This window comes from Lissotriton helveticus, chromosome 11 (genome assembly GCF_964261635.1).
Source record: "Lissotriton helveticus chromosome 11, aLisHel1.1, whole genome shotgun sequence".
Lineage (NCBI taxonomy): Eukaryota > Metazoa > Chordata > Amphibia > Caudata > Salamandridae > Lissotriton > Lissotriton helveticus.
The window spans coordinates 1,059,165,810-1,059,187,332 of NC_136072.1; the positions used below are offsets into that span (position 1 = coordinate 1,059,165,810).

A 21,523-nucleotide genomic window follows, 5' to 3' on the forward strand; every position below is an offset into this window, starting at 1 on the left:
GTAAAAGGTACCAGTGGTACCAAGGGGCTTGTGACCAGAGAGGGTCTCTTAGGGATGCAGCATGTATGGTGCCACACTAAGGAGCCCCACACCAATTGTGGTGTGACTAAACTAAACATGGCACACCTCCCTGGGTACCAAGCCTACCCACATCTGCCTGTGGCATAGGTAAGTCACCCCTCTGGCAGGCCTTAAAGCCCTTAGGTAGGGTGCACTATACCACAGGTGAGGGCTTAGGTGCATGGTTGCACGAGCAGTATACCTCTACAGTGTCTGAGTCCATTCTTGGACACAGTAAGTACAGTGAAGCCATGTTGAGTACATGGGCTGGACATTTGTCAACACAAACTCCACCGCTCCATGATGGCTTTACTGAAGACTGAGAAGTTTGGTATCAAATGTCTCAGCATAATAAACCCAAACCGAGACCAGTGTTGGATTTATTATAAAATGCACTCCGAGGGCATCTCCGAGATGTCCCCTGCAAAACAACAGACTTCTAGTGCATTGGCTGACTGGTCCCTGCCAACCAGCCACCACCTGATAGGTTTCTGACCTTATGGGGTGAGAGACTTTGTGCTATTAGAGGTCAGAAACAAACCTTCTCTGGGTGGAGGTGCTTCTCACTTCCCCCTAGTAGGAACAGCAACACTTAGTGGTGAGCCTCAAAGGCTCTCACCTTGTGTTATGCTGATTTGGGCAGCTCTAACTAGTGGAGATGCCCGTCGTCCTAGCCCCACTTTTGGCAGCAGGAGAGGTGTGAAAATTAGTAAGAAGAGTAGTAGTGTCTACCTTGGCACACCCCTAGGGTCGCCAGGAGCTGAGGTGAACCCCTCTCTTAAAAATTCTCCATCTTGGTTTGGAGAATTAGGCCCAATAGGAATAGGGATGTGCCCCTCTCCCTAAAGGAAGGGGGCACCCAGAGGCTATAATCACCCTAGGGGACAGTAGCCATTGGCTACTGCCCCTGATCTCAGTAACACCCTTAAATTTCGTATTTAAGGGCTTCCCTGAGATTCAACGACGTACAAAGAGGGTCCAAAGAGTCGTGCAGCAGTAGAGAAGAAGACAATGACTGACTTGGTCCCAACCTTACCGGCCTGTCTCCTTCTCCAGCGACCCTGCTCCAAGGAACCGGCGTGACCAGCAAACTCCAAGAACCCTGGGGGCCTGTGCTGTCTTCAACAAAGTCTCTTTTCTCCCGTGGACACCAGATTGTAGAGCAAGAACCTAACTCCAGGACTCTGGATCTACATGGATCTGCGATCCCTGCACCAGGGGGCACCTGTTGCCCACTCCCCGAGTTCAGGTGGCCCACCGACCCACTGTCCGTCTCCCCGGCGATCCTGACCTGGGATCCAGCATTGGACGTCCTCTCCTGAACTTTCCCCGATGCCTGCAAACTCAACCTGAAGGGTCCCCCCCCAACCACGACCGGAACCAGTGAGATAAATCCGATGCCTAAAGACACCCCTGAACCCACAGCCCCTATGCCTAGGAGTGCCCAATCGACCATGTCCTGGCATTCCCCCACTATCCAACTTACCTCTCCACTTTCAAACCTCCAGCTCTTCCCTTCAACCAAGGATCTCCATTGGTTTCTACGGGCACCCTACGTCTCCTTTGCAGTCTGCACCCGGCTTCCCCTGTGCCGCTGGTGGTGCAGTCTCAGTTCTATTTGGTGGCTCCTCCAGTGCTGACCTCAACCCCATGTCATGTTATGTACCTACCTGCAGCTGGTGCCTCTCTGAGGTGCCCCCAGCCTCCATAGGATAACTTTGGGCACAGTGACCTCTGCACCCGGCCGCCCCAGTGCAGCTGGTGGTGCAGTACCTACCTTGGTCCGACCCTTGCCCAGTGTTGACCAAAACCCCCAGAGGCTGAATCTGAAAACCGTTTATTTACTTGTAAGTTACTCACCTGGCTTTCCTCTCATAGGATTTTATTAGTCTCACTGTATTGTATCTTAATGTGGATCCTGAACACAAAGTATCCTTTCTGCACTGAAAAGTAATAGATGCACATGTAAAGTACTGTATTGATTCTATATAAACCCTTTGCTAGTAATAATTTGAAAGCATTGCATAAATTAAAACTCTACTTACCTGTAAGAGAGTTCAACTTGGTTCTTAAAATAAAAGTAACTAAAGTAATATTTTTACAAAACATTGGCCTGGAGTTAGTCATTGAGTGACCATAGGTTGATCCAGCTTGTTACTTGGGGTCAGTATGGGTCTTGGCCTGAATTGCGCTGGGACACTCCGTATGGAGTTCCAGGCGCTTTATAAATCACTAGCAGCCCGTCCTGACGTTGTCCGGGTATGAATTGCTGCCGGCCAGTAGTATATTGTTTTGTAGGATTTCGTTTAGATAGCATTTCTTATCTGTGACAGGCCTGTGAAACGCTCCGATTCACAGTGCACTGCTGATGCACTTAAGAGTGCGCGTTCAGTAGTGTGTGAACTCGAGTTTCCCTACTTTATTTTTCCTTGCAATATTATATAGCGCGAACTCGACAACATGGCATGAGCACAATTTACATTACAGAAGAACACATTCATTTGTGGTAGGCACGGGGAGACAAAGCGAATTGCCTGGAATCACAGGATGTTGAGCTGATGCCGAGATTCGAACGTAGCTCCCCAGCTCTAAAGTTCGCAATTCTAGAACTTGTGGTGGGAGGTGTGTCTAAAAGTGTATGTCGGTGCTGGCCATCAATGAGCGAGACCTGTGCATTTTTCAAATAGGTGGGGAAAAAATATGAGTATGTTGCTGGAGATGTGGGCTGCCGTGCCACCAATGTACTTACCGGGGGAGGGTAAACACCCATTATTCTGCAACTTTCTTTCCGCATACCATCACTCCGCATACTTTCATTACGAAAGTACCATGACTCCGCAATGTCATTATAACGCATGGCATTACATTTTGTATGCTTTTACCACGCATACATTTACAACGAAATTCGTTGTAAATGCATGAATGGTAAAAGCATGTTTTTTTTTAATGTTTGGATAAGGTAAGTATGGGTATAGGGGTATATGTTTTGGGGTACTGAGGTATATGTTTTGGGGTGTTTGTGTATTTTAAGGGTTCAGATATAGTTTTGGGTTATGGGGTACAGGGGTAGTTTTAGGGATAGGTATGGGTTTTGGGGTACAGGGGTATTTTTAGGGTTCAGGGCTAGGTTTGGGGTATAGGGGTATTTTTAGGGTTCAGGGGTAGGTTTGGGTTTTGGGGTACAGGGGTATTTTAAGGGTTCAGGGCTAGGTTTGGGTTTTGGGGTACAGGGGTATTTTAGGGTTCAGGGCTAGGTTTGGGTTTTGGGGTACAGGGGTATTTTAGGGTTCAGGGGGTAGGTTTGGGTTTTGGGGTACAGGGGTATTTTTAGGGTTCAGGGCTCGGTTTGGGGGTATAGGGGTATTTTTAGGGTTCGGGGCTAGGTTTGGTTTTTGGGGTATAGGGGTATTTTTAGGGTTTAGGGATAGGTTTGGGTTTTGGGGTACAGGGTATATTTATAGGGTTAAGATGGGTTAGTGTTTAAGGGTGTTTTAAGGAGTAAGGGTGGGTTATGATTATGGGGTGCAGGGGTATTCAAAGGGAGCAGGGTGGGATTAGCACACAATATAAGACATGGCATGAAGGGCGGAACGTACCACACACCCCCAAGACACATACATACATACACACCCCCAGCGTTTGTCACGCCCACAGCACAACGCAGACCCTCCCACAAGGGACTACTTTGCTGGCACGGTTCTTTTACCTTTTAAATGTATATGGTGGGCGTATGCATAGCCTATGTCCTTCTGCTGCAACTGCCCTTTCCAACGCAGTATTGGGTGTTGTGATTGGTGCTGTGGTTCCTGAGATTACCCGCCTCAAAGGTTTGGTCTCTCTCTTTATTATATTAGTATGGATTTTATTATTATTATTAGTGTGTGTTCCTGCCTTGTCTGAGTATGTACACCAAATGCATTAACACTAACCTCTTAAAAGCCTAACTGCTCAGTCCAGCTACCACTAAATTGAGAGTAAGGTATTATCTACTTTAGCCTCTGCTATACCTTTTGGAACTTCCTGGACTCTGTGCACTATACCTCTTTTTGATATAGTATATACAGAGCTAGCTCCCCCCGTACTCGACCTAACCCCCAAAGCTTGGCCCCTGCAACCTATCAACTTACCTGCAAGCAGTATGACATCAAGCACCCCCAGTCTTCATTGAAACACTTTGGGCCAAGCTCCAATTTTGACCTCTGCACCGGTCTGTCCCTGCACTGCTGGTGATGCCGTTTTGGTACTCACCTGACCCTTGCCCTTTGCTGACCTTTGGTCCCGAGGACTGAAACTGTAAGTGTGATACTTGTCTGTTTTTTTTAAAAACAGATTTTACTTGTCAAAATAGCACATATAATGCAGACCTCTGAATCCCAGTGACAACTGCCGAAGTAAAAGATACAAAAAAATTACTTTGACCATTTCGCATAGTTAAGAATAGGCGAATATGAAAGGCAATACAAATAAAATCAATTCCTTTAGCCAACCAACTTCCCCACACCCAGTGCAACGTCTCCATATTCCGGAACAACATATAACTTACCCAGGCTGCCATCAGTCCACACAAGAGCTCAACAGCCAGAATACCATTGTCAATTGAGGAATCGCGAGCCACACCTAGGGGAATGCAAGGAACGGGAGAGGCCAACTGGCCACTCTGGGTCACAACCCCGGTCTCCCCTTGGCTGCTCCAGCTCCAAGCCTCGATAATCCGCCCAGCGCCTCCCGATCTTATAGTGCTTCCTAGCGCACCCTCTAGCCTCAGAAATGGGGAGCTCGAGGCCCATACTGAAGCCCAGGCCATTTTCCAGGTCGAGAACGATGGGGCAACCACAGCCTTCCAGGCTCTAGCTATATCTCTCTTCTCTAATGTAAAGCCTAGGAGCATGAGATGTCGCTTATAGATGTTGCCCCCGAACCCTTCCATCACTTGGAGGAGAACTAGTTTCAGTGAGTGCGGAAGCTCCCACCCCAGAACCTCAGAGAGACAAGCTAGCACCCCCCTCCAGAAGCGTGCCAGCGCTGTGCAGTGCCATATGGTATGTATCAGGGTCCCCTCTTCATGCCCGCATCGGAGACACTCCGGGTTAGCCACCAAGCCTGCCCTCCAGAGCCTAGCCCTGGTAAAATAAACCCGGTGAAGGTATTTAAATTGGATAAGTCGCAGGCGCACTGCAATAGCCGCCCCACGTGGGGAAGCCAATGCTTTTGTCCAGTCCTCCTCCATCTGGCCCACATCGCCCTCCCAGGCCTCCCTCAGTCGCTGCAAATAGGGGGAACAATGCAAAACCAGAGACTGATCCATTTTGGAGATCTTGTGATCAAGGAGATCCCTCATAAAAACCTTTGCTTCCACCGGACTAAACTCCGGCAGTGAGTCCAGACCCTCCAAGCTGGGAGCAATGGCATGCCGAAATTGTAAATATTAAAAAAACGGAGACTTTGGCATCTGAAAAGCCGTCTGGATGTCTTGGAAGGAATTCAATACCGTGCCACGCATAACGTTCCCCAGAGTAGATATCCCGATGTTATCCCAATTGCGGAACCCAGAGAGACCCAGCAATTGGGGAAAACGGCTGTTGTGCCATAGCTGGGGTCTCTCTAGTCAGTCTGTTCCACCAGCCCATCTTTCGCAATGCCTGCCTCCAAATCTGAAACACAATCTGCATGGCAGAAGGAAGAAGATGCCTCAACAAGGCAGAGTAAAGAATGGTGGGTAGGGAGTGGTCCCACATGCACCGTCGCTCCACAGCATATACTGGGTCTGCCCTGTCTCCATACCACCACTCGTTGAGGACAAGTAGATGCAATGCAACATAATAGGACCAGATATGGGAGGTTGTCAGCCGCCCACAATACGTAGAGAGGAAGCACGTCCGGACAGCCACCCTAACCGCACCACCCTCCCAAAGGAACTGTCTCAGAACAGAATTCACCTGCCGAAATCACCGCGGGGGAATCGGATAGGGATGATTTTGTAGTTGATACAATAGTCGCGGGAGCGACACCATCTTGAGAATGGCTGACCGGCCATAGATGGACAGGGGCATGTGGGACCAGGTCTTAATGTCCTTGCGCACCCGCTCCCATACAGGTGCAAAATTACGCTCCCAGGCTGTGGCTGGAGAATCGGACAGGTACACCCCCAGATATTTCATGCCCCCTTGTACTACCTGTACAGACGACACCCAAGAACCGAGCTCGCCCCGACCTCCCAGCACCCACAGATTGGACTTCCGGGGGTTCATGTATAAACCGGATGTTTCCCCGAAAACCTGGGCCAAGGGCCACTTCGTTCCAGGTTGGTAAGAAAGAACAAAACATAGTCGGTATAGAGGGCGATGCGGTCGGACAGGCCTTGCGCACGTTTAAACCTGGACACCTGAGCGTCCATCCGAACGCAGGCAGCCAAGGCTTCCATTGCTAAGGCAAAAAGGTATGGGAATAATGGACACCCCTGCCTGGTGCCCTTCCCAATGGAGAATGCAGATGAGACGAAGCCATCTACTCGCACCAAGGCCATCAAATCGGTATATAGCAAGGTGAGATAGGACAGGAAACGCGGTCCGAAATTCAGCCGCTGTAGGAGCGCAAATAAATAGATCCAACTCAGAGAATCGAACGCCCTGTCTATATCCACCAAGAGAAGCGCAGCCCGTTCCACCAGACCCTGAATTGGTGAGACTGATACTTACCTGTTTAAACGCAATATTGTTTTCCTCATAGGATAACATTGAACTGTTCAGAAATTGTTCTGTCGACTTTTGAAAGTGAAAAGTATTTATCTTTAAAAACTTACTGTGTTGCTAATATCTTGGTCTTAAAGTAGAAATAAAGTATATTTTGCTCAAATTTGTGTGGATCTCCTTTTGCGTCGTTTGTCCATTATTGGTCAATGTTGTACAATAAATGTCTTGCACTCCTTTGTGTTAGGTCTAAGGCTGCTCGCTCACACTACCACTAATAGAGCACTTTGGGTTTTACTTTGATCCCTGTACACTTTTGGGGAACCCCTGAACTCTGTGCATGGTATACCCACCTAGTGGCATACCCTATACAGAGCCTGCTTCCTACAACAATTAAAAAACAAGTTTCACAGAGTAACAAAGCCAGAAATCCTGTACTGGGAAAAAGAGCAAAAAAGTCTGTGTGATGGTCAGCCGAGGTGGGGTATCTTTTGAATTGTGGTTGGCATTGGTGTGGGTGCGGCCTGGAGTGAGGCGGATGAAGGAAAACTGGCAAGAGTCAACAAGTGGAGTTATTGTTCTTTATATGGGTGATGGAGGACATGTATCTCTAAACATTGACAGATACTTGCGCCATAGTTTATTTTATGCCTTATGTTTCTTCTTTTATTATTCCTTGTCATCTTCTCTGTTCTCCATTCTTCACCCCAGCTTCAATTCCTTCTTAATTTTGTATCCAGTACTATAATTCATGTCTTTCATTCAATTCTTCTGGTCTACGTTTAACACTTTTCTTCAAGCCAGAATCCATCTCCATCTTTTCTTCATCCCCCCCAAATCCCATATTGTCTTTGTTCCTATGCTGCACACCTGATCCTCTGTTTTTCAGTCCTCTAGTCCCCCTATCCTCCATCTGATCCAGCTCTCCTTTTTACCCCCTCTCAATTCTGCACCCTTAAATTGTCTATCTTTTCTTCCCCTTTTATGTTTGTCCATTGCTCAATTTCCCTCCATTTGCCCACTTCTTGATTCTCTTTTCCCCTCGTATTCACTGCTCGGCTGTACTTTCCTCATCTCTGTCCTTGCTGTACCCCACTTTTTGCTGACCCACTCTAAGCCCAATTTCCTCTTCCCTCTTTTCTTCCTCTCTTACCAACCACCTTTGACACTTGTCTCTCTATCCCCGTTTTCTTAACTCTTGTTCTTATTACATTCTATTTTGAAGCTTCTCCCTAGTTTTAAATCTTACTTGTGTTGTCAACTTCCTCAGTTTTCATTGTAGCCTTTTCTACATGCCTCCTCTACCTTTCATCCTTTCATTATGCTTCCTCAATTAGTTCCTCTCTGTATACCTTTGTCTTTTTTTTGTCTGTTTTTTTTACCTCATATCTTCCATTTCTCTCTACCTTCTCCCCCGTAAACCCAATTGTGCGATTCTTCCTTCCACTCTTTCTTGCACCTATGGAATACTCTCTCTTCTTCACCCTTCCATTTTATTTTTCCTCTCTTTCCTTCACTTCTCTATGCTTTCCTTCACTTCTTCTATTTTCCCTCCCATTCTGCCCCCTTATCTCCTCTTTTGCTTTATTTTCACACTCTTACTAGCCTCTGTGAATGGATATTTTTTATTTGCTCTTTTTTTTTCCTTTTTCTTTCTCAGTTTTTTGTTGTAGTAGTTCTCCTTTCCCTCAGAAATGTTTATTTTATTATGTGCTAAAGTGGCTATGGCAATCAAATCCATATTTCCATCTTGGCCAGATTTTACGATCAGAGAAAATTCTATTATATAAATGTCTCAGTTCCATTACCTGCCCAAATAGGATTGTTTAAAAGCAGGTTAACTGGGGTGTTGCCTCCTGGATAAAGCATGGGAGAATATATTAGAGCACCCTAATCGGAAAGAAACCGGTTATTGTTAGATTCCTTACCTTAGAATATCCCCAGGCGTCAGACTGGATCCGGAAAGTTTTGCATAGCAGTACCCTTGCGCGTCGTCTGCGGCTCCACGTCTGTCGTCTGCGTCGTGATCGCCGGGATGACCTCGTCGGAGTACTTAGACGCCGCCCTCGCGCACTGACGTCAGTTCTTCTTTTTTTCGCACCAGTAAGCGCAGATCTGGGAAGAGCAGTACTCTGGTCACTTTTTGACCAACTTTTTGATCTCTTTTTGATCATCTTTTTGAGTCGACATCGACTCCTGGTGCCGATAGGGATGCCTGGCTTCAAGCCTTGTGAGGCCTGTCACCGCATGATGTCGGTGACCGACCCCCACCGTCGGTGCCTTTACTGCCTCGGGCCGACCCCGACTGTCGGGCCTTGACCTCGAAGGCTAGGCGGGAGCGGTCCCGCAAGCTGATCGAGATCCGGCAGTCTGCACCGCTCCGCGAGGAAGTAGAGGGATCGGTCGCGGAGCCGCAGTCATCGCTGCGTCGAGTCATCGGCATCACTCGTCGGGCTCCAACTCCTCCGGTAAGTCGAGAAAATGTCCAAGAGACGACATCGCTCTTCGGACCCCCCCTCACGCGACGCAGCTGAGGGCTTGGGCACGGCTCCGCCTCCAGGCCCATACCCTCCGGTCCCTGACCGAGCGACACCGGAGGAGGTTTGTGATTTCCTCATTGCTATGAGGACTCACTTCCCTCCGTCGAGGGTTGCCGGGTCGCCTTCGAGCCCAGCAATCCCGACTGGGGGCCCTAGCGGGTCGGAGGCTCCTGCCCCGGCGCCGTTGGGTGCTTCGGCGCCGTGGTCGACTTCGGTCCCGATGCCACAGGGCCCCACAGGATCCAGGCCTGGATCCGGGCCGTCACCAGTCGACCTCATGACTCCTCCGCTGGTGCCGACTCCCATGGTGTCGCTCCCGGCGCCGTCTTCGGACTACGCCGGCCCCGGGTTCAGCCCCATTCCGGGTCCGACGCCAGTGCGGTGTCACTCGGCACCGTCTCCGACGTCAATGGGTGAGCAATTCATCTATGACTTGGCTCCGTCATTTTTGCCTGAGTTTCAGGACACGGATGAAGGGGAGAACTGGGAGGGGTCTGAGGACCCTCTGGCACAGCAGTGCCAGTTGAGCCAGGACTGGGCAGATGAGCTGGGGGAGGCCAGTGGTCTAGACACTTCGCCTGACACTGGATTCATCTCTCCTCCCTCCGTGGCTTCGGAGGAGGGTGCTGCTTATAGCGTGGTATTGACCAGGGCAGCCAAGGCCTTGGCTCTTGAGCTCCCTGTCGCGGCCGTGAGGACTAATCTCCTCACTGAGGTGCTCAAACCGCAGGCAAGCTCCTCGGAGCCTCTACTGCCGTTCAGAGCAGCCCTCACTGACGTTCTGTTGGGCACTTGGTCCAAGCCCTCTACAGGCCTCCCTGTAGATTGGAACGCGGCCCGACACCACCGCCGGCTCCGGGCGACCGCTGGTCTCTGTCTACCCACCCCACCCACCCTACCCCACCCCCGAGAGTCTGGTGATCCAGGCCTCTACATCCCAGACCGCATTCCCGACAGCTCCTCCGGATCAGGAATCCAAAAGGTACGATCAGTTTGGAAAGAAACTGTTCTCCTCACTGAGTTTGGGGCTGCGGTCTGTCAACACCGCCTGCCTTTTGGTCCGTTACACCCACTCTCTGGGATACGGTTGCGGAGGTGCTGCCGCAATGCCTGGTGGAGGTCCAGGCAAAGCTTGCCCTAGCAGAAGGGCGGGATGCAGCACGGAATTCCATACGGTGTGGACTTGATGGCCGTCGCCGTTTCGGCGACAAAGCAGACAGTGCACTAGAACGTTTCAAGGACTCCAGGGCTACAGCCAAGTCCTTGGGCCTGTCGGGCCAGCCTCCGCAAACTTCTGCTTTTCCCCCCGCACGTCCAGCCAGCCACAGGCCGGAGGAGCCACAAAGAACACTGACCACAAAGAACACCAGTGGTCGATGTTCTTTGTGGCTCCTCCCTTCTGGTGTGGAAAGTTGGGAAACGATAATGACATCAGTGCGATGGGCTTGCGGCTATGTAGGCACTGTACACATCACTTGCCGTGGATGATGGTGTCATGCAGAGTCAAACAACGCCACCTACTGATGCTCAGGGGTACTGCTTGCAAAAAAAAATCCAGATCCATTCTGACAGCTGAGGAATGTTCTACGGTAAGGAATCTATGGCTAGATAGTCTCTACCTGAAAAGGCGCTATTGAAGGTAAGTAACTTTCTCTGCAGTCCATCAAGCATGATTTCATTTAGTCACTTGGAGCCATATTTAACGTTGCCACCCAAATGGGGAATAAACCATTGCAACATATGATGACTAAATGTCAAAGTAAGTGCATGTTCACTGTTACTTTTAGCACAGAAGTTTGGTGCAGCGTTCCTCTTTTTACAAATATTTTCATCTCTAATCTGTCAGATTATGGAACGGTTTTTAATCACAGCTGTAAAACCAAGATCTGTTGCTGGTGATTGTTATAATTCATATTTTTAATGATTTTTGTGTTTATGACTTATCACCTTCGTAACTCATAATTGCAAATGTCGGCATACCTTCATACATTTTACAATACAATGTGTATGAGGTCTGGTTTCTTCTTACTTTTAGTACTAACAGTTTTTTTAGCTATACATAAATGTGCTATAGGACAAATCGGGATAACCTATCGTAAGTGTAATATTTGTAGGAGCTTATACAGAATTTTATAAAAAATGTTGTACCTGATTGTCGTAGTATTTTGCAAACTCGAACAAAATTTATCTATAAAGATGTTAGGGGTGGCACATTATAAAGGGATGTTGAGAAAAGAACTTCCAGTGAAAGTGCCCTTTGTCTTGAAGTAGATTTAAAATATATTACACTCCATTCATTCACACCATAGGTGGTTTATGGTTCTTTTTAGTGTATAATGACATCCAGACAGTAAAGTATAGCTACTTGAATATTGCAAACAAGCAGAATTTCCTTTCTGTCCGGCCTACCTCGCTTTGAAGTACTTCATGAAATTTCAAAAATGATTTCTTGTGGCAGGTCTTGCATCTTCTCAATCACATGATGTAATGGAAGTAGTAGGCCAAAAATTTTGTGTCCAAAGGGGAATCATTTCAACCTTATTTCCACATCATCACAGACCTAAAAGTGTTAGAATGGGTGTAAGAGCTACTAATTTAAACTTAATTAGAAAAGTAGACACATTCACAAGTGAGTTAAAATGTAAATATTTTCTGGATAGAATTCCGTATTACATGCATGTCCTTTTATACTTTACAGCAAAGAAAACGTAGATCTCAGCTTTCTCAGCTTGGACTCAGCTGTTTGTTTTGGGACATCTCCACAGAGGAGAGATGCTATTCCAGGCTCTGACGGATTCTTCAGTTCAGAATTCTCCCTAGACCTAAATGCCTCACCAGTCACACAGTCCGCACCTACAGGGTTCAAAGCTTCCACTCCTCAGGCTAGTATTTTGATATTGGAAATATTATATGGCTTCTTTACATTAAAACATATCAGATCAGTTGCTAATGTTAGTAATCTATTAGAGCTATTTTTATTCTGCAATATCAAGTTTTTTTTTATCACTTTGCTTTTTTCTCAGTTGAATAGGGATGAATAATAGCTTACAACATCACTTAGTATGTAAAAATATTTATTGGGAACTTAGGATGTGATGATAACCCAAAAGGAGACCAGCCTGTGAATCTGTTGCTTCCACACAGTTTCCTGGATGTGATAAAAAAAGGGGAAGACCATACGTGAAAAAGGCTTTGGAGGAATTGTCTTTACGGGATGTGTTGAAGGAATTGCACCGATTGCTGGTAATGCATAGAAGAGAAATCTGGTAGATTACCCCTATGTTGGTACATGGTATATATTCCTTAACCCCTTCCATGCTCATGACGAGGTCAGCTCGTCATGCACTGCAGCCAAGCTGACCATGTAATTTCAATGGAAATTAGAGTAAAAGCGGGAATTGCCTCAGCACCAAAGGGGTTAAAGAATAGTGCAGTCCATTGGACCTTTTTTTCACGTGTTTATTTGCCAAAGTCCATGCTTAAGTTGTGGTAGTGTTTGCCGGTTATACACGTGCTATATAAATTGGTTCTTCTAGTTTTGCACATCGGTCCATACCCAGCCTCCATTCCCTCAGCAGGCGGACAGCTGGCGCCTTCCAGTTTTTTGCAACATCCCTTTTTGCACCATGTGTGTGCAGCCCAGTAGTAAAGACTAATATCCACTATCTCCAGGCCTCCTTAGAACGTGGACGTGATAAATTTATCAAAGGAAAATCTGGGGGGGATTGTTGGCCCACTAGAATTTATGCACATTCGAAGTGATGTTTGTGAACCAGTGGTTTGGGATGGATTAGGGGGTAGTCTGGAGGACATACTACAAGCACAGGAGAATCATCATCTTATATCGGGGCACTCTCCTCAACAGAGAGAGAGGCAGTTTGGTCCATCTGTCCATATTTTCTTGAAATGAATGAGTGAGTGGCTGCAGGTTGAGTCTCCAGGCCAATTCTCTCTCCCAGGTCGTGTGGATCCCCAGGTACCGAAAACTCAATTGTGGGATAGTGAAAGTAGGGTGCAACATTACATCCCTCGGTCACCTCTCTGGTATCAAGAGGGATTTGGACCAATTTACTTTCAGTCCGGAAGCAAGCCCAAATGTGTCTTGGATACAAATATGGCGAGGGCCTGTTACGGCCATAAAAAGAACATTGTCAGCATAGAGGGCAATCCTGTCCCCCCATTTGCACTCCCCTGTCGAATCCCTAGATCTCGCTGTTGCATCGCACTCAGGTCGCCAACGGTTCTATTGCCAGGGCAAAGAGAAGGGGGGGCAGGAGGAATCCCTGTATGGTACCACATTGGATAAAAAATCTAGGGGAAGTTGCCCCATTTACCCACACTTGAGCCTGCTGCCTGGCGTATAAAATGCAAACGTAGAACTGGAAACAAGCACCAAGGCCCAGTTTGCTTAGCACTACCTGTAAGAAGGCCCAGTCCAAAGAGTTGAAGGTCTTTATAAAGTCGAGGAGCATAGATGCTGTGGAGCATTGCAGTGTCCGGAAGCGGGCCAGGGCCACATGGACTCTTTGAATGCAGTGTCTTGTGTTGTGGTGGAGACTGATGCCAAATTGATCCTGCTGGACCAGGCGACTCAGCATGTGGGTAAGACATCTCGCCTAAACTTTAGGGAACAGTTTAACCCCTGTGTTTATAAGGGAGATGGGCCAGTTGAAGGTGCATCAGTCAAGTGGTTTGTCGGGTTTCAGTAGCACCACTATGGTGGCGTGGTCTAGTTCTGTAGGAACAATGGCTTCAAGGCACAGATTTAGAATGGGAGGTAGGATGGTTTGGCACAGTCTACATTAATATTCTGTTGGTAATCTGTCTGGTCTGGAAGTCTTGCCCAAATTGAGATACAAGAGGGCCTCATCAATTTCTTCTACAGTCAGTCAGCAGCTGGTCTAGGTCTTCCCGTTCTGAAGGGTGTCAGTCTAGGCAGTGGGATGACAGTGAGTTACCGGGCGTAAGCTTCACAGGCTGGGTGTTCACGTTCACCGTAAAGGGAGCCATAGTATTCATCAAAGGCGGAGGCTATCTCAGGGGTGGTTAATGTTTGCACCCTATTTAGTTATATTGGGCACTACTCCGGATTCCAGTTACCTTGTGGCAAGCCAGTGCAAATGTTTGCTGGATTTATCACCCCATTCATGCACTCTTCCAGCTGAGGCTTCCCAACACCGGCAGGTCTTGTCCAGGCATATTTGACGTAAGGTGGCCCTCTCTACTGCCAGTTGACTGCTCATCATTTCCGTAGGAATACATCCCTAACATAAGATCGTGCCTCCACTCTCATAGTGACTTTACATGCCTCTCATAGTGTCCTGGGTGAGTCCACTGTCCCTTCCCTTGGTTGATGCTTAGGAAGGCCTTCAACTGGGCTTTCAGTATCTGAATGAATGGCTGATCTGATACAAACCAGGCTTTGAGACACCACATCTGTCTCCCTAATCCTGGCACCAATGAGGACCATGACCGGGGCATGGCCTCAAATACCTTCATGAGGATGTGGGAGCAGGTCAGGGGTTGAGAACAAGAAAGGCAATGCTGGATAATGAGCCATGTGCTGCGGAGGTGTGTGTGTGTGTTCCCTAGGCTCAAGGTTCCACACCCTCCATGCATTCATAGGCCTAGGTACCGGAGTCCAGATGATTCAGTCAGCCCCACCCCCACCCGAAGTACTCTGGAAGGAGTCACGGGGGCTCAGGATTTCATTCGAACCCCCCTCCATAATAGTCTTGCTAGGGGAGAGGGACTGTATCTGTCTTCGGTGTAGGTGAGCAAAGTTGCGGTGGATGTATACATTGGACAAGTTGTAGTTGATGCCTTCTATCGAGGCCTTCCCTGACACGTATCTATGAGACCATTCACGTACCATGTCATAGCTGTAATATTAGTCATGGCTGTCTATGTGGGGACCATTGTGATGTAATGTAAAGCATGCATGTCTTGAAGTGTGCCTACTAAAATAAAGTCAGAACAGTCAACAAAACAAGTTAACCAACATCCCTTCCAACCGTCCGTGTACTCCTCCCCCCCCCCCCCCCCCCCATCCCCCCCTGTAGAAGCATCTGTCAGGGAATACAATTCCCAAACTCTTAACTGGGCAGTGTCATAAACCTTCTCCCAGTTCTCCTGGCTTTCAAAGGCTGTGTTGAGGATGCGTTCGCGGTGGCGTGCAGAAATTTGTCAAGTCTAGGATTGCAACCCCTCTTTATAGAATCAGTGATACATATCAATGTGGGGTGGGGCCCCCTCTGTGGTCCCTGTCTCCGATATATTTTGGGCATCATTCTCCTCTCTCTCGGAGTCCGATGTGACCAGGGCTTTTTGGTGGTCTCTGTACCCACTAAGGATCTCTTTCACCGCCGGGGGCCTTTGTGCCATTTCTCACTGATCCTCGACCTCCTGCCCCTGGACGTTCTAGCTATGATGATTTGTCAGTAGTGGTCATTGGTATGTCAACCAGTCACATGCCTCGTCTGGGGTCTTGGAAAAAAAATTGATTTGCCCAAATGGATCAGTCGTAGCCATGCTGGGAAAATGAGCATGTATTGTAGTTCCATGGCCTTATGTTTTTGTTTAACGGGATAGTATGACTTCCATTGTACTTGAACTTGCGGCATGTAGTCTCGGAATATCATCACACGTCCGGATTGATGCATGGTATCCCTTTAGACATGCTCCGCATAAGATAACATCCCCATCTCGGTAGTTTAATAGTTTGGCCATCATGGGCTGAGGTGCGTCTCCTGGGGTGAGTGGTGGGCCTTCGATCTCTGTGCTCATTCAGTAATAAAGCAAGTTTACAGTAGAGTATGATCAAGCTATGATTTAACCCATTGTTCCAGGAACAGATCAGGTCTGAATCTTTCTGCCCCTTCAGGAAATCTGACAAAACGGAAATTACTCCTGTGGGCTCTTTTTCAGCGTCTTCTGCCCAGTCAGTAAGAGTCTTAAAGTTCACAGTCAAATGAGATTCCACTGTCTTGAGGTCTCGGTCTGTATCTTCCAGTTCGGAGATGCACGCTTCTGCTTCGGTTACTCGGGCTGTGGTGTTGCAGGGGTCTTGTCAGGAAGGCCATGTCCACCCATACCTCCCTGATCTTTGATTTGAGGGCAGCGCATGAGTCTTGTATGGCTTGCAGGATCACCAAAGTGTCCCCTCCCCCCAGGGTATGGTCACCCTGTGGATCCCCACCAGTTGGTCCCTTCTGACCACCAGCTAGTGCTGAGAACCTGTCCATCTTGGTTTGGGCCAGGGTCACAGGTGTTTTGTCGTGCCCCATTTCGGTCCCGGATCCCATGTTGGAGCCCTTAGGCAGCCAGTGTCCCCGGTGCACTCTTGCGTCATGGGCAGCAATATTCCTGTGATATTCCCGGCCCACCTGCCCCGCGGCACTCCAACTGTGGGCTGCACATGCAGCCGGGCTCCCAGGATTTCCTGAATTATCCGGTACAGGCTGCGTTCTGCATCCCCCAAAGTGGGGAGGGGCCTTAGGGCACAACTGAGAGGTCCCCCGCCTGCTACACCATTGTGTAGCATGGCTGCCTGTGTCCGAGCTCGCCTGTCCCCTCCTGGGCCTCATCTCTGGTTCAATGGCCGATCTCAAGCCTTGGTGTGCAGTCCACCACCCAGCAGCCCAATGCAGCCTAGGGCAGCAGATCCATATAACCCAGGGTTCCTCTGCAGACATCTTGTCTCTGGACCTGCGATCAATAGTATCCATCCTGTGGCCCCTCTGGGCAGGGGGGGGGGGTACATGGGGAAAGGAGGGGGCTCCTTTCTGTGAATCTCAGGCCGTGATCCCTGCTCAGTTGTTGTGGTGGAGACTCTGAGTCTTCCTCTGGATGGGGGTGGGGGGAGTAGTTGCAGAAGTTGCAACAGTCCGGGAGTGACCTGGGCCGCCGTACGGTCACTGCACGTTGGCCCTGCAGTCCCACTTGTGGCCATGTGGAAGGCTCCCCTGTAACCGGGCATCCCTGCCCGGCTCCAGCCCCTCTCCTTTCACCAGCTGCAAGAGGTCATAGTCTGGGCTGGTGCTCCAAGGATCCTTTCCAAGGTGACACCAGCCACACTGGAGGTTCTCAGGCAATGGGCTCTTTTGAGCCCCAAACATCACTGTAGCATAGCCTGCACTGCTGACACTCGTGCTGCTGAGTTTCAGCACATGGTTGCCATCTTGTTATAAGTACCAATCTCCTGGTCCATGTGGGAGGTGCTCCGGTCAGCTGCATGGTCTTGTTGCAGCCCAGCACCATCCTCTCTGGGGCCTCTACGCCCAGGAGTGCCTGTTCCGGGTTGCATGGCATGCCAGCACAGTTCTATGCCGGGGTGATCCGGGAGCCGAGCTGTGGCTCAAAAATGAGCGTCATCATCTTGGCCATCCTGGCTCCGCCCCGTATATGGTATTTCTGTAGCACAAACCTGGTCAGAAGGCAATGAAGCACTGTAAACTATCAAAGGCAGGCTTAAAGTAGGCTGCTGATAGGAGAGGAAGCTGAATTCTAGACAATTAATGCATTGTGATATAATGTTCTTTAATGAGGTGAGTCTTCAACTCGTTCCTAAATTGGATCTACATTGGGATGGTCGTGATAGATATGGCAATGTTCTTCCAGATTCTCGTTGACAGATGGTGGCGATATCTGCCTATTTCTCCAGTACTGGATCTTTCATAGATTCATTTGCTTGAATCATGTCCCATTGTTGAATTGGTAGTATAATTAGAAAGCAGTACGAAAATGATACATATAGCCAATAATGGCTAAAAAGCTTTCACTTCAGTAACTTATCACACATCGTTTATTAAGAACCAAACTTCAGCCAATCGGGCGACAGCACCCTCTAGAACACTCCCCGCAGAGACTTTACTTTCATTTTCTACTGCACATCCTGTGATGGAAATCTCCCTGAGCTCTGCTCAGTTTGTTACAAATGTATTCCTTTTATAAAGACTTTTCATGAGAAAAAAACATTCAATCTGTAGCTGCCAATATCTGACTACTCAAAATGTCAGAATCAACAAAGAAAGGACTTTTCAGACCTAGTTACACATGTGGGAAGAAAAGGCTACACTCAGAAGACCCACAAGAGAAATGTATGTTCAAGGCATATGAGCTGCAGATTCTACACTTTGCATTAGATCAGGCTTCTTATATGTCTCCAAAAAGTGAAATCTATAGAGGCTCCACATTCTGAGGTACCGAAAAAGAGGAAATACTTTCAGGATTACATAACAATGCATTGAAAAAGACCCATCATGGGTTGTCAGGAGAGCTTAGAACATCAAGAGAACACTCTCACAAACGGGAAAAGGAGAAAGTCTTCTCAGAAAAGATAAGCTCTGAGCCTATCACTCCTTCACCTAGTCTGGCATTGCATTTGAAGACGTCCTCCCCAGTGCCATTGACTGAAAACTCTGACACACTTAAAATTGTCGAGGATGGCCACGTCATTTACATCAACTCTGACAACAATGTTGACTTTTACACAGATGATACCATCAATGACAACAACATTGGCAACAGCACCGTCGAGGTTGAAACCATCGCTGACGATAAAGATCACAGTTGGGTCATCGATCACATAGTCAATGACACCGTCGACAAGAGGGAAAATGCAGTCTGGCATTTTAAAGCCTGAACACACCTCCACACATAAAGTCTCTCCCCTCCCACCGACCCACTTATTGGATGAGTCCCCAGTCCTCCCACCAAATGCAAACCCCCACTATGCATACTTTACCTATGCCTATCATACCTAAAAGTACTCCAACTTTAAACATTGCAGTGCTGACTACAGATGATGCAGTGCCCTCGGACAAGGCAAGAGAGTAAGGGAAAATTCCTGACAATCGATCAGCACCCAATTAATTGGTTGACTATCCAATTCCAGCACCATCTCTGCCAGCACCACAACCAGTGGACTATATTCCGGACGACGTTGGCAGCGTCCATAATTTGAGGGAAAGGGCATCGAAGAGGTTTCAATTGCCACTGACGATAAAACAGATTGTTTTTTATACGACTTTAAGGAACCTGCTAAATATAAGAGTCGAGCAATCCCTATTGTAGATTTTATATGGGAAAAAGGAATAAAAAGTGATGAAAACCCCAGCTACAGTTTCTACGATGTTACCTAGGTTGGATAAAAAATATAATCACCAGCAAATTCACTGGCATGCTTAATTGGTCATCCAAAACCGTATTCAATAGTAACACAAGCACCTCAACGTTGATCCAAAAATCCATCCACACCACCTGATCGAGAAGGCCAGCGCTTGGATAACCTAGGAAAAACGTTTTTCCACTATGACAGAGTCTAATGCTCGAGCCCCCAATTCATTGACTATTCCTTGCCCTATAATAGACAAATGTAGTCAGACATCACCACATACATAGATCTTTTGCCAGAAGATGTGAGACGAAAAGCAAAGAAGATCATACAAAAGGGGAAAGAACTTCCTCTGAGATGATTGACTGTGTAATAGACGTCAACAGGTGTTTGCCAGCTGGCAGCATCAGCTGTTCTCAAGAGACAGGGATGGCTGAAAGCAACAACGTTCAAACCAGAAATCCAAAGTAAAATCTTAGACATGCCATACGATTGAGAAGAATTTAAGTGTGAATTGGGGGGTTTGGCCTTACCTACAACCACCTTGGGCCTTAGACAAATTGTATACACAAAACATCATCCGGTGGTTGTGAGATTTAAACACATGTTTACTTGTGCATGAGGTATATTTTACTCAATAATCATGACCGCAAATTTGTTTTATTAATGATTGAACACAAACGTTTTGTAAACTTTCACATTTGGTGCGATAAAAGAAAGGATAATCGACATTCAACTCTATGGAAATACAGTGAAAAATATTTGAAAAACAAGTGTGAAATATGGAAAGATAAATCAAATATATATTGTGATAACCCAAAATGTATACATGAACTAGGCTAAAATTGCATCTTCACCAATCCAAGATTTTACAAGACCAGAGCATTACGTTCACATAAAGTGCTCTTAGTAATGGAATGTATAAAGGGTCCAAAGGTATTTAATATGGGCTTCCAATAGTTTCTTTAGCCAAATTAATTTATACATCCATATTGATACTGGTTGAACTAGGATCCCCTATTGATCCCGGTCTATGCGTTTCGAACCCTCACTTTCTTTGGGGGTTCTCTTCAGGACTAGGAATTCTTAGGGGGGGGGGCACGGCAAAAGGTTTTGATTCCAACTTGTCAAGTTATTAAGGAGTTCTACTTGTGTATCAAATCAAAGGAGCAGGACAGGCTTTTCTGGATTGCTCATGTTCTGTGAGTCTCTGTAATTTTTTTTAATTTTTTTTAGAAGTTGACTCTGGAGCACAGTGTGAATCCTTTACAAAATCTTTTTAGGGCTCCCTCTGGATCACATCGTCCTCCTGCCACATCATCTTGAGGAATTTGGGTATCAAGTAAAACAACATCAAACGATACAAGCCAGTGGTCATCCATGTACATTGGTGGCTATCGATTTAGGTGATAAAATCCATGGTGTCTCTCAGGTATGACGGCACATCATGGAGGAATGGTTTGAGAAATACATCTACGTATTGGGCAATCGGTTTGAGGACCGAGTCACATCCAGACACAATCGTACGGCCATGTGGATTTTGGGGATCTTTATGAGGATTTGGCAGAAAGTATATGACTGGAATGCTTGGCTTTCTTTTTACCAGGTAGGCAAATTACTTTGGGTCAAAAATGTTGTTGTTGAAACCTTCCTCTAGCACCTGATGGATCTCCACTTCGATCTCCCTTATGGGGTCATTTGCTATACTTCGATAGCAGTTCCTATTATCCAGATTTTTTTTTGCCTCTGAGGAATAACCATCTTTTGACCAAACAACCACCGCGCCCCCCTTGTCTGCTTGCTTAATAACGACAGACTGGTCCTCTTTCAGTTCCTGTATTGCTCTTTGTTGATCATGGGTGATGTTGCTTCTAAAGTATTGTTTTTTTGTTTTCCAATTGAATAATGGATGGCATAACAGCTTGCTCAAACGTTACAAATTCTTTAGGTATAGAATGCGGAGGAGGGCAGAATTAAGATTTTAGCTTGAGTCCTGATGCAATTTTAGCCTTTTTAATGTATACATTTTGGGTTAGCACAATGTATATTTGATTTATCTTTCCATATTTCACACCCTTTTCAAATATTTTTCATTGTATATCCATCGAGTTATACAGATTTGA

At 47.2% G+C, this 21,523-nt stretch overlaps 1 protein-coding gene across 6 annotated transcripts in view; it reads left to right on the forward strand.

The window, feature by feature from the left end:
* Positions 1-21,523, forward strand: part of CCDC62 (coiled-coil domain containing 62) — a 167,584-nt gene that overhangs the window by 59,889 nt on the left and 86,172 nt on the right. For all 6 annotated transcript variants that reach the window (XM_078666175.1, XM_078666172.1, XM_078666171.1 and 3 more), the window contains exon 10: positions 11,985-12,168. In XM_078666175.1, coding sequence (XP_078522301.1) covers positions 11,985-12,168 — 184 coding nt within the window. The remainder of the gene's footprint in view (positions 1-11,984; positions 12,169-21,523) is intronic.